This window comes from Neophocaena asiaeorientalis, unplaced genomic scaffold, assembly GCF_003031525.2.
Source record: "Neophocaena asiaeorientalis asiaeorientalis breed wild unplaced genomic scaffold, Neophocaena_asiaeorientalis_V1.1 scaffold90, whole genome shotgun sequence".
Lineage (NCBI taxonomy): Eukaryota > Metazoa > Chordata > Mammalia > Artiodactyla > Phocoenidae > Neophocaena > Neophocaena asiaeorientalis.
In genome coordinates this window covers 775,983-788,367 of record NW_020172445.1, presented here as the reverse complement: position 1 = coordinate 788,367, position 12,385 = coordinate 775,983, and the positions used below count along the sequence as shown (strand labels likewise).

The 12,385-nt window shown below is 37.5% G+C and overlaps 1 protein-coding gene across 5 annotated transcripts in view; it reads left to right on the top strand.

The window, feature by feature from the left end:
• NFATC3 (nuclear factor of activated T cells 3) overlaps positions 1 to 12,385 on the top strand; it is a 124,190-nt gene that overhangs the window by 69,068 nt on the left and 42,737 nt on the right. For 3 of the 5 annotated variants that reach the window (XR_003001652.1, XR_003001653.1, XM_024733820.1), the window contains exons 4-5: positions 3,519 to 3,718; positions 8,403 to 8,575. Coding sequence is in view for 3 of the 5 variants with exons in the window: in XM_024733820.1 (XP_024589588.1) it covers positions 3,519 to 3,718; positions 8,403 to 8,575 (373 nt within the window). In the remaining 2 variants the exon portion in view is untranslated. Of the gene's footprint in view, positions 1 to 1,369; positions 1,487 to 3,518; positions 3,719 to 8,402; positions 8,576 to 12,385 lie in introns of those variants that run through there. The other 2 variants (XM_024733828.1, XM_024733846.1) reach the window with 2 other exon arrangements.

Here is a 12,385-nt window from a genome sequence, read left to right as displayed (position 1 = left end):
AAAAAAAAAAAAAAAAAAAAAATAGCATGCCTCTTTCTGAAGGTAAATACTTGCTACTTCAGTTCCTAGAGTTCTTCTATACAAAATGTCTAGTATATGTTAAACTATACATACACACATAAGAAAGTGTGAACCACAGCTAAGAGAAAACAATCAATAGGAACTGGCCCAAAGATGGCCTAAATCTAACTCTGTGTCTGGGTTGGAGTTATCAGAAAGTTGGAGTTATCAGAAAGAGACTTTAACATAACAATGATGAAAATGCTAAATTATCTAGTAGAAAAGGTGGGCTAAATATGTGAAGAGATGAAGGAATTTCAATAGAGACATGGAAAAAAATTTGTTTTAATCAAAAGGATAATAAGGACAAAGATACAAGAAGAGAAAACTACAGACTAATACCCATAAAGAATATAAGCACAAAAATCCTCAACAAAAAACTAGCAAACCAAATCCAACAGCACATTAAAAGGATTATACAGCATGACCAAGTGGGATTTACCTCAGAAATGCAGATGATTCAACATATGAAAATCAGTTGTTGTAATATGCCATACTAATAGAATGAAGGCATAAAAACCACATGATCATCTCAATTGACACAGAAAAGGCATTTGACAAAATTTAACAGCATATCATTTAAAAAAAAAAAAACAGCAAACTAAGAAAAGTGGGAAAGTCCTTAACATGATCAAGGTCATTTATTAAAAGCCCACAGCTAATAACATCATACTTAATGGTAAAAGACTGAAAGCTTTTCCCCTAAGATCAGGAGCAAGACAAGGATGCTTGCTTTCGCCACTGCTATTCAACATTTGTGCTGGAAGTTCTAGCCAGAGCTGTTAGGCAATAAAAAGAAATAAAAGACATCCAAATTGGAAAGGAAGAGGTAAAGTTATCTCTATTAACAGATGACATGCTCACATACTTTAAAAATCCCAAATAATCCCCAAGAAAGCTGCTAGAGCTAATAAATGAGTTGACGAAGTTTCAGGGTAGGAGATCAACACATACTTACCGATTGTGTTTCTGTGTATCAGTGATCAACAACCCTAAGAGGACATTAAGAAAGCAGTTTTCATTTACAATAGCATCTAAAAGTATTAAATACTTAGGAATTAATTTAACCAAGGAGGTATAAGGACTTGTATGCTGAAAACTGTAAAATATTTCTGAAAGAAATAAAACTAAATGGAAATATATAAAGTGAAAATAAAATCCAAATATACATGAAACAAAAATAAATAGAAAGACATTCCTTGTTCATGGAGAGGAGACTTAATTAACATTGTTAAGATATCAATACTGCCCAAAGCAGTCTACAGATTTAATGCAATACTTACCCAAATTCCAACAACCCTTTTTGCAGAATGGAAAAGCATATCCTCAAATTCATAATGGGGACTTCCCTGGTGGCGCAGTGGTTAAGAATCTGCCTACCAATGCAGGGAGCAGGGTTTGAGCCCTGGTCCAGGAAGATCCCACGTGCTGCAGAGCAACTAATCCCATGTGCCACAACTACTGAGCCCGTGTGCCACAACTACTGAAACCTGCACGCCTAGAGCCCATGCTCTGCAACAAGAGAAGCCACTGCAATGAGAAGCCTGCACATCACAACAAAGAGTAGCCACTGCTCGCCACAACTAGAGAAAGCCTGCGCACAGCAACGGAGACCCAACGCAGCCATGAGTAAATAAATAACTTTATTTTAAAAAATATTCATATGGAATTGCAAGGGGCTTCAAATAGCTGAAACAATCCTGAAAAAGAAGAGTAAAGTTGGAGGACCCCCTTTCCCTGACTTGTAACATACTACAAAGCTACAGTATTTTAAACAGTATGATACTGGCATAAAGACAGACCAGTGAAATAGAATAGAAAGCCCAGAAATAAGCCCTAACATATATGATCAGTTCATTTTTGATAGGGTTCCAAAACCATTCAGTAGGAGAAATGACAGTCTTTTCAACAAATGGTGTTGGGAAAATTAGATATCCCCATGCAAAATAATGTAGTTGGATCCTTACCTTATATTATATACAAAAATTAACTAAATATGGATCAAAGACCTAAAACTATAAAATTCTTATAAGAAAACATGAGAAAACTCTTCTCAACATTGGATTTGGTAATGGTTTCTTAAGTATGACACCTAAAGCACAGGCAACAAAACAAACAAAATAAATTAGATTCCATCAAAATTTTAAAACTTCTGTGCATCAAAGGACACAACCAAGAAAGTGAAAAGACAGCCTGCAGAATGGGAGATAATATTTGCAAATCACATAACTGCAAGGGATTAATATTCAGAATATATAAAGAACTTGTACAACTCAGCATCAAAACTAATGTAAATGCACACCCATATGTACTCCCAAAGAATGTTGAATTTTTTTCCTTAAGCAGGCACTTAACTTGGTTGGAGTCAACCTGTAAAACCTGTCTCCCTGTGGTTGGTGGTAGCTCATAATCTTATTTCAGTTATTTTAGCCTTAGGCTGCTTGGATCTGTCCTGTTCTTGAATGGTTTACAGGTCAGCCAAAGGATTGGGCGGAGTCTCTATATATATAAAATTTGGAGCTCCTCCTCTCTGGCTGTCTCTTTTCTGGGATTTGCCTCTTTCTTTCCAGAGGTTGTGACAGACTGTCTGTCCTTGGTTCTTCAAGCCCTTCAGACTGTAGATTTCTTTGGTGGTTTTAGTCTCATTGTAAGGCATGGACTGTGGCTTTCCCTCAGGTTAAAAGCCTTAAAAACAGGAAACACCTTTTGTTATTCTCTTCTTACATGTGTCAGTTTGTCTCCAGTATCTGCTTACTTTGGTGTTCTCTCCATCCTTTCAAGGTGGGTCCAGTGGGTGCTACTCAGCCATCAGACTGGACATAGGAGTCTCCCTAAGTGCTTTAGGCTCTGTTTCTTTTAACTGCCTCCTTTCTTGTGGTCGCTGTTTTTACCTCCAGCACCTGCTGGTCATCACCCTTATTAATCCTGTGTAGCCATCTTAACCTCAGCAGTAGTGAAGGGTACCAAAGAAAGTCAAGTAGCCTAGCTTGTTAAGTCAGTTGAAATATTAACTTGGAAACATGCAATAGGATTTTTCAGATCCTTTCTACTAAAAGTGTCACTGATTTTAGCAGCCCGTTAGAGGACCTTCCCACATACCCTGATCTTTAGGTCTGGTCTGGGTGGTTAATGTTGCCTGGAGCACAGAATCAACATTTCTTTTGTATTCTCCACAGCACTCTACCAAGGCTTTTCAAAATTTAGGTTGATCTATATTTTAATCCAGAAAAACTCCTTCATCCCTTTGTAATATATTGCAGCATTTTATAACTCTTAAAATATTTCTGTGATTTAGAGGGCTGTTCACTTATTACTTGTTTTTATTATTATCTTTTTTGAAATAACATTTTATGTATCAGTAGTATATGATACAAATGTAATAGGCTTACCGTTGTAAGCTTATTGTAAAATGCATGGATAATGAATTGTATTTTTCTGTGTTTGCTCTTCCAAATTAGCTCCTGGGCTATAGTGAAAAGCCGATAAATCTACAGATGTTTATTGGAACAGCAGATGATCGATATTTACGGCCTCATGCATTTTACCAGGTGCATCGGATCACTGGGAAGACAGTTGCTACTGCAAGCCAAGAGATAATAATTGCCAGCACAAAGGTTCTGGAAATTCCACTTCTTCCTGAAAACAATATGTCAGCCAGGTATTTTGAAACATATCCCAAAATGGACTGTTCTTTCTTTTCCTAAAATAACTTTGAAGAAAAGTTTATTTATTTTTATAGTACAAAAATAAGTCATTGTTCTAAATTAACTGAATAACATTATGTAAATAATTATAGTATATTTGCTAAGGTTGGTACCACATTTCCATAAAGAAAATTCAATTCAGCAAAAGTTTATGACCATGTAGTACCAGCCAAGCATCATGCTAGGTGATAGAGACAAAAGTATATGGACTTTTTTTTTTTATATGGACTTTTTTTTCAAGTAGCTCACAGTCTAATAGGGTAGACAGTAAGTAAACAATTGCAGTAAAATTATGATTGTTAAATTTCCTTGAGGAAAACTTCAACTCTACTTCCAGGTGTCCCATTTCACCCGTTTCCAAATAAAATGAGGTGGCCAAATTCTGAATGAGAATGCAGTAGAGTTTTGTTCAGGTGGATTAGTTAGGAATATATATAGTACCTGTAACAGAAACCTGAAATGCAGTGGCTTAAACAGCTAGAGGTTTAATTTTTTATTCCATAAAATAAATATACACATAGGCATCTTAGGGCTAGCACAGTGGTTCCATAAGTCATTGGGGCCCCAAGCTCCTTCTGTTTTTTCTTCTCTGCTATTATTAGCATGTGGTTTCCATCCACAAGATTGCCTCATGATCCACAATAGCTACTGGAGCTCTAGCCATCATAACTGTAATCCTGGAAGGAATAGGAAGAACGGGTAAGAGGAAGGGTAAGAGAGAACTTCCATCTGAGTCAGACCTCTTTAAAGAGCTTTTCCCAGAAACTTATCCAACAGCTTTACTACATCTCATTGATCATCCTTGTATATAAGGAAGACCTGGGTATGTTTTTACCTGAGTGCATTGCCACTGCTAACAAGATGGGGGTCTGTTACTAAGAAAAACAGAAAAAAAGAATATTTAGTAGGCAACTATTCTGCCACAACCAGGTATGTGAAACTTACAGTGAAGTTTGTTAGAGAAATTGGTTCAAACTATAATATAGGTCTTTCTTAAGATGGCAATGATATCTGTCCCAGGTTATTGCAAGAATAGTCCTATTAAAATCAGATTTCAGTCTCGAGTTCTTCTCTTTTAAATTTATATTTAAATAACTTTTTAGGTAAACTGAATATACCCCTGAGGACATAGTAACTTATGACATAATTGTACTATTATAAAATAAGAATTGCCTCTTATCTACTTATCTCCAGAAAAGACAAGTTAATATTGATTTAAATAAAACCTTATCTTTGCCTGCTTTGTTCAAAGGAACAGTACTCGAGAACTCAACTCCACTAAGTCATTACATGGGCTACAATAGAGTTTTTTCATGGCAGAGGTAGACAGCTAGCTAATAATCTCCACTCTTAAATTTCTGTGTTCTGTAATAATTAAAAAAAGAACTTTGGATTCTCAGCCAATCCTTTGTTCAGGTACTTGAGCAAAACACTTAAGAAAAAAATTGAAAAAAAAAAAAAGAAAGAAAAACATTGACTCCAGACATCCTATTTGACCAATCTTCAAATAAGGTGAGGTAGCCAGCCTCTAAATGAGGATGCAAGAAGGCTTCCTCTCTTTTACTCTAGGATCTTACTTTTTTTTAATTTTTGGCCTCGCCATGTGGCTTGTGGGATCTTAGTTCCCCGACCAGGGATCAAACCTGGGCCCTCGGCAGTGAAAGCACAGAGTCCTAACCACTGGACCACCAGGGAATTCCCTAGGATCGTACTTTTTCATCTAGCATCAAAAGCAATATGAATATACTATTATTCAGCTGCAGAGGGGAATTTGAAACTCAACTTTGAACTATCTTTTTCTAAGAACTCATAAAATTGATTCTTAGGTGACAGTTTGCAGACCATGTTTCCATTGATTCCTCTGGATAGTTCAAGCAGTAGACTTGAATCAAGTAAATAGAAATCGCCAGAAGCTTATAACTTAATGGACTGTTAAAAAGATTTTATCTCTTAAGTTGGTCATTATTACACACACATACACACAGTCTTTTCAGGTTAAAGGAAAAAAGTTGGTATTTGATGACACAGTAGATATTGCTTTACCAGACAAGGAGAGACCTACAAAAGCTTTATCATCTTTACTTTTTTAAAAAAATATTTATTTATTTATTTGGCTGCGCAGGGTCTTAGTTGTGGCATGCAGGATCTTTGTTGTGGCATGTGTGGCATGCAAACTCTTCGTTGAGGCAGTGGGACTCTTGGTTGTGGCATGTGGGATCTAGTTCCCTGACCAGGGATCAAACCTGGGCCCCCTGCATTGGGAGTGTGGAGTCTTAGCCACTGGACCACAAGGGAAGTCCCTATCATCTTTACTTTTTGCCTCAGCTTCCCAAAAGTTAATGATCAAGCTCAATTATAGTAATTCATATAACCCTAGATTTGGGATATATTTATCTCCTCTTTCTTCTATTCAAAAATATTTTCTATTTCTTTCTTCTTGACCTTATTTGTATTTATGTTGTAAAATGCCTCATATCCTTTTAAAAAATAATGTATAAATCAATAAATTAAAGAAAACAGAGTACTTGAGTTTCTAAGACATTCTCTCAAGAACTTGGGAAAGCCTTACCTACAGAATAGTGTGAACAAATCAGAGCAGTAGGATCTGAACGTATCTTCCTCCTCCTTTTCACATGGAACAGAGGTGTAGTCAAGATTCATGTTCCCTTCTCCAACCAGAGCTGGCATATACTGCCTGCCTGGATCAGACCAGAAAGAACAAAGCTGTAAAAATACCATTATTACTAGTAGCAAGCAGCTTAGCCCCCTTACCCCACCCTGCTCTGCCATACACACACCTGAAGCTTCTCTGGCTATCTGTCCACTCTGAACTGTTAGATTGGGGAACAGGAATTCTATAGGAACCAAGGTTTGTGACAACAACATTGTGTGTGTCCAAGAAAGGGTTGAGTAAGGAGCAACTAGGAAGTTACCCAAATCTAAGAAACCTTTTCTAAGTACCTTAGATAACAGGGCAGCTAATGCTGAATGAGCCTGTTTTATCCAGGAACTAATTACTAGGATAAACTGTAGTGACTGAATGTAATATAGTTTCAGGTAGTGGTAGATTTAAAAATTGCAAATGATAAGACCGTTGTTCAAAATAATTTATGCACAATGAGTTGTAGGTATGTATTAAAAGGCTCTAGTGGGGACTTCCCTGGTGGTCCACGCTAGAAGCATATGACTCCACGCTTCCACTGCAAGGGTCATGGGTTCGATCCCTGGTCAGGGAACTAGGATCCTGCATGCCGCGTGGCATGGCCAAAAAAAAAAGAAAAAGGCTCTGTTTAAGGTGGGGAAAGATTGGTAGAAACTCTTCCTTGAGCTTTACTGGTTCTTGATAACCTAGCTTTGTAACATATATTATCCTTCAAAGTGACTTCTCTAGCCTCTGGGCAGTGAGCATTAGAGTTGGAACATTAGAGCATTAGAGTGGGTAGATAAAGTAAGAGGATGGATAATAAGGAATGCCATAAGAGAGAGTAAACTTTAACTAGAATGTTTGATTGTTCGTTACCTCTTGCTTTATTCTTCTAATATGTAAATAACAAAGATATGTTATAGGTACTGGTGTTTCCTACCATGATTGTGTGTTAAGCAGCTATACTTAGTAATAAATTTTGAAGATAATGAATGAAATTTTAGACCTTAAATGCCAAAACTTTAATCTTATATGTGCATTTCTTAGAAATGTAAGCCTGGGAATTCCCTGGTGTTCCAGTGGTTAGGACTCTGTGCTTTCACTGCCGAGGGCGTAGGTTCAATCCCTGGTCGGGGAACTAAGATCCTGCAAGCCTCGAGTGTGCCCCCCCACCAAAAAAAAAAAGAAAGAAAGAAATGAAAGCCTGATAGATTGTTTTTATTAATAAATGTATCATATAAAAGTTTAAATGTTATTAATGACTTATTTGTAGTCCTATAAGTTAATCTTTTCTGGCCTATATTTATAGAATTAGAGTCTTTTACCTTATATTTCACTCATCTAGTTCTGTAACACAAACTGCCCCCCAAATTTAGTGGCTTAAAGTAGTAACTCTTGTTTTTCATGCTTCTTTTGGTTGGTTGGACTCACCTGATCCACTCATGTGGTGTTGGCTGGGATCACTCATGCCCCTGAATTCGGCTGGGAGCTCAGCTGGGGTAGCTCAAGTAGAGGATTATATGGGCTTTTCTCTCCAGCATGCTAGTTGGACATTTTCATGGTGGCTCAGGGCTCCAAGAGAACAAAATTGGAAGTTACAGAGCTTCTTAAGTGCTAGGCTTGTAACTTACACAGCATCACTTGGCCACATTCTGTTTGTCAAGGCAAGTCATAAGGCTCACTCTCAAGGAGAGGGGACATAGTTACTCCACCTCTTAATTGGAGAAGTGGCATGTGAATACAAGAATGGGAGGAATTATTGTCAGCCCTCTTTACAGACAACATGCCACACTTAGTATTACATTTTTGTCGTACAAAAACATTTTTAATCCTAAAATTTAAATGGCAGAAAATAGCGATCATATCTTTCTTTTTTGACCTGATTTTAGATAGTGATAGTTCTTCCTGGCAGATTAACAATAACTGTTTCGCTGAGTTGTTTAGAACCACTAATTTCTAGTAAGCAAATAAAATTTGTATATTTTTTTCCCTAGTATTGACTGTGCAGGTATTTTGAAACTCCGCAATTCAGATATAGAACTTCGAAAAGGAGAAACTGATATTGGCAGAAAGAATACTAGAGTACGACTTGTGTTTCGTGTACACATCCCACAGCCCAATGGAAAAGTCCTTTCTCTGCAGACAGCTTCTATACCTGTTGAATGCTGTAAGTGAGCCTGTGATATTTTAAAGTTTTGTTTATAATAGGTTATTTTCTGTTTTGTTTATAATGTAATGTTTGGATAACAGTAAACTGAGGGGGCTTCCCTGGCGGCACAGTGGTTAAGAATCCACCTGCCAATGCAGGGGACACGGGTTCGAGCCCTGGTCCGGGAAGATCCCACATGCTGCGGAGCAACTAAGCCCGCTTGCCACTACTACTGAGCCTGCGCTCTACAGCCTGCGAGCCACAACTACTGAGCCTGTGTGCCACAACTACTGAAGCCGCACACCTAGAGCCCGTGCTCCGCAATGAGAAGTCACCGCAATGAGAAGCCCGTGCACCCCAATGAAGAGTGGCCCCCGCTCGCCACAACTAGAGAAAGCCCGTGCACGACAAAGACCCAATGCAGCCAAAACTAAATGATAATAAAATATTTTTTAAAAAATGTTTCCAAAAAAAAGTAAACTGAGGGCTTCCCTGGTGGTGCAGTGGTTAAGAATCCGCCTGCCAATGCAAGGGACACAGGTTCGAGCCCTGGTCCGGGAAGATCCCACATGCCGTGGAGCAACTAAGCCCGTGTGCCACAACTACTGAAGCTGCGCATCTAGAGCCCGTGCTCCGCAACAAGAGAAGCCACTGCAACCAAGAGTAGCCCCTGCTCGCTGCAACTGGAGAAAGCCTGCATGCAGCAACAAAGACACAACGCAGCCAAAAATGAAATTAAATAAAATTTTTTAAAAAGTAAACTGAAGCCCAGGGTCTGGATAGCTGGTGTGATTTCCTTATATGGAAATAAGCTACGTGTTTAGGTGGAGGAGTACTGATCTTGGAGTTAGAAAGTGGCTTCTCATTATAATTTGACCCTAGGTAGCCTGTGTGGCTATAGACATTCTCTTGACCATAGTTTTCTTACTCATAAATGAGGAAGGTGGGCTTGATGACACCTGAGGACCAAATTATGAAGCTATGATTCTGACATTAAGTGTCATTGATACTTGGTCATCTTTGTTTCATTAAAATGTTGTAAGATGCCTGTCTCTGCAAGCTGACACTTCAGCTGAATAGGGACTTACAGGATTTTGGTTTTTGTTTTTTTTACCGTAAATTTATGTACAACACCAGGTTGAGAAAGTGAATGCTTTTTCCCTGGTTTTTCAGAGCCAAGAAATGAGAAAAGGCCTAGAATCTGATATCTACTCAAGCCCTTGAGAACTGTGGACCTCTGGCAGGTTAGCTGATAGGACTGAAATATTGAGATTGCAATTTAGATTTTTAGAGCACAGACTTAGAAGTGTTCTAATTCCATGTCTTAATTTTGTGTAGGAGGAAACTGAGGCGCAAGTATCTCAAGTGCTCCTCCCAGGTTATTTGCTTGTTGGTGTGACAGAGCTGTGGCTAGAACACAGGTTTTCTTAGTACTCTTTTGATTATGTTATATCATTTTATTTCTATTAACCACATGCATTCTTAATTTGGGATCATACCTACTGTATTACTTTTCTGTGCCTCCTTTTGCTGTTCACTGGAGTAATACTTTATCATTTTCCAGTCGACTGTGGGAATCACTGAGCAAATCCATGGTAATAGAATCACTGCAGAAGTAATTTTTGTATTAATTTTTAATAGATAATACAGGTACATGGTACAAAATTCAAAAAGAGTAAAAGAGTATAGAGTGAAAAGTAAATTTTCAAGTTAGCTAGTTCCCTTTCTTAGAAACAGCTATCATTGCCACAATCTTTGTTACCCTGCCAGACAAATGCCCATTTAAGCACATATTTCTCTAATTTTTAGCAACATAATTTAAGTTCATAGAGTAGTTTGAGTTTTTGAGATGAATTTACTCTAAAATTATTGTTTTCTCTTTTAGTTTATTAAATTATTGTGTGATTATTGTTGAGAGTATAGAAAATGCAAAATGGTACAAAGAGTAGCATTAAAATCTTTTTTGTAATATCACTTCTCTGAGATAAGTCACTATTAACCTTTTTTTTTTTTTTCACTATTAACCTTTTTTTGGATTTTTTTTCCTTTTTTTTTTTTGGTCTGTGTGTGTGTGCACGTGTGCACGCACACACAATATTTGGTAGTTATAGTGGGCGTTTTCTCATATAGTTAAATATTCTTCAAAAATGCTTTTGGCACATGCATAATATTTTATTATGGCTATGCCACTTGGTGAACACATTTTTGCTGTTACTTTGAATGAACTTGTGATAGCTAGTTTCCACTATAAATATCTAAAACTTGAATTAGTCTTACTCCGTAGGCTAGTCAGTGCTTGTTTTTATGCCCCTTCTTTGTGAGCGATTTAGAACATAAATAAGGACATAAGTGTTTTCTGAGATCTAGATTTGTGCTTGGTACTTTCTAAGTTGTAGTTCATCCTAAATCCCAGACCCATCTCCTATGAAACATTCTCTTTGAATGGGGCTGGGATCCTAATTCATATACCTTTTGTGTCTTAGTATTAAATAGTTGGAAGAGAGGGACTTCCCTGGTGGTCCAGTGGTAAAGAATCCGCCTTGCAATGCAGGGGACGGGGGTTCAGTCCCTGGTCAGGGAACTAAGATTCCACATGCCGCAGGGCAACTAAACCTGCGTGCCACAACTACTGAGCCTGCACACCTCAACTAGAGCCCGCGTGTCACAAACTACAGAGCCCACGCGCCCTGGAGCCCACGCGCCACAACTAGAGAAGAGAAAACCGACACACCACAACTAGAGAGAAGCCCACGCATGGCAACGAAAGATCCTGCATGCCACAACTAAGACCCAACACAGCTAAAAGTAAATAAAATAAATAAATCTTCAAAAAAAGAAATAGTTGGAAGAGGCATAGTGAACTGGGACTGCATGCTTCATAAAGGCAGTCAAGTTGTTTAAATTTCTTTAAAATGTTGTTCTGGCCAAACAAAACACAGCTGACCCTCAAAGCCACCAATTTTCCACCCAAGTAGTAGGACTAAAAGTAGGTCTGTTTCCAAAATGTGAAGAAGAAAGTATAATCCACCCTTTTTGTTTGTTTTAATCCAGAGAGAAACCTAGTTATTGAGGCATTTGGCAGGAATAAACCCTTAGAGAACCTAAGCAGTCAAAAGAAGTATAATGTATAGCTTGAAACTCAAGCATTTTTTAAAAAGGAAAGAAAAGCCAGAAGTAGGATCTCCAGAAAATACAGCAACTTGAAATCAGTAGATATTAGAAAAAGGCAGCAACAAGGAAAAGTTAATAGTTTACATAATGACTTGTAGGCTTTAAGAAAAATTATGTTCCCATACCCTGGGAAGGAAGAGTATAGTGCACTAAGAAGTATTTATGTTCATTTTTCAAAATTCTGTATGGAAATGTGTACTTCATGTATACTTCAGTTATTTAGATGTCCAAAATGTAATCCTGATGCATCACTGATGATCTAGTTATTTTCTTGATGAAAGGGCTGCTTGGTGTTTGTCCTTTAGAAACTTGTCTTCTTTTAATTGTATGCAATATAATCATGCATCTTCGGATTTAATTTGCTTTTTATAATTATATTAAATTTATCAATTTTAACAGACAAGTTGTGGGGAAGAAATGTAATAAGACAAGCTAAAAAGAGAAAAGTGGATGAGGTGAATGTGTTGGAGTCAATATAAGTTGTAGGCATTAATTAATTTCTCTTTATTAGTTTCTCTATAGTTGTAGTCTAAGAAAATTATTTAAAATCACATGACTCTAATAAATCTATTTTGTTTTCTAAATAGCATAGCTGTTTTAGTGGATATTGTTACCATTGCCTTGCATTTTAAAAATCCAGAGCTGCTTCTTTTATAG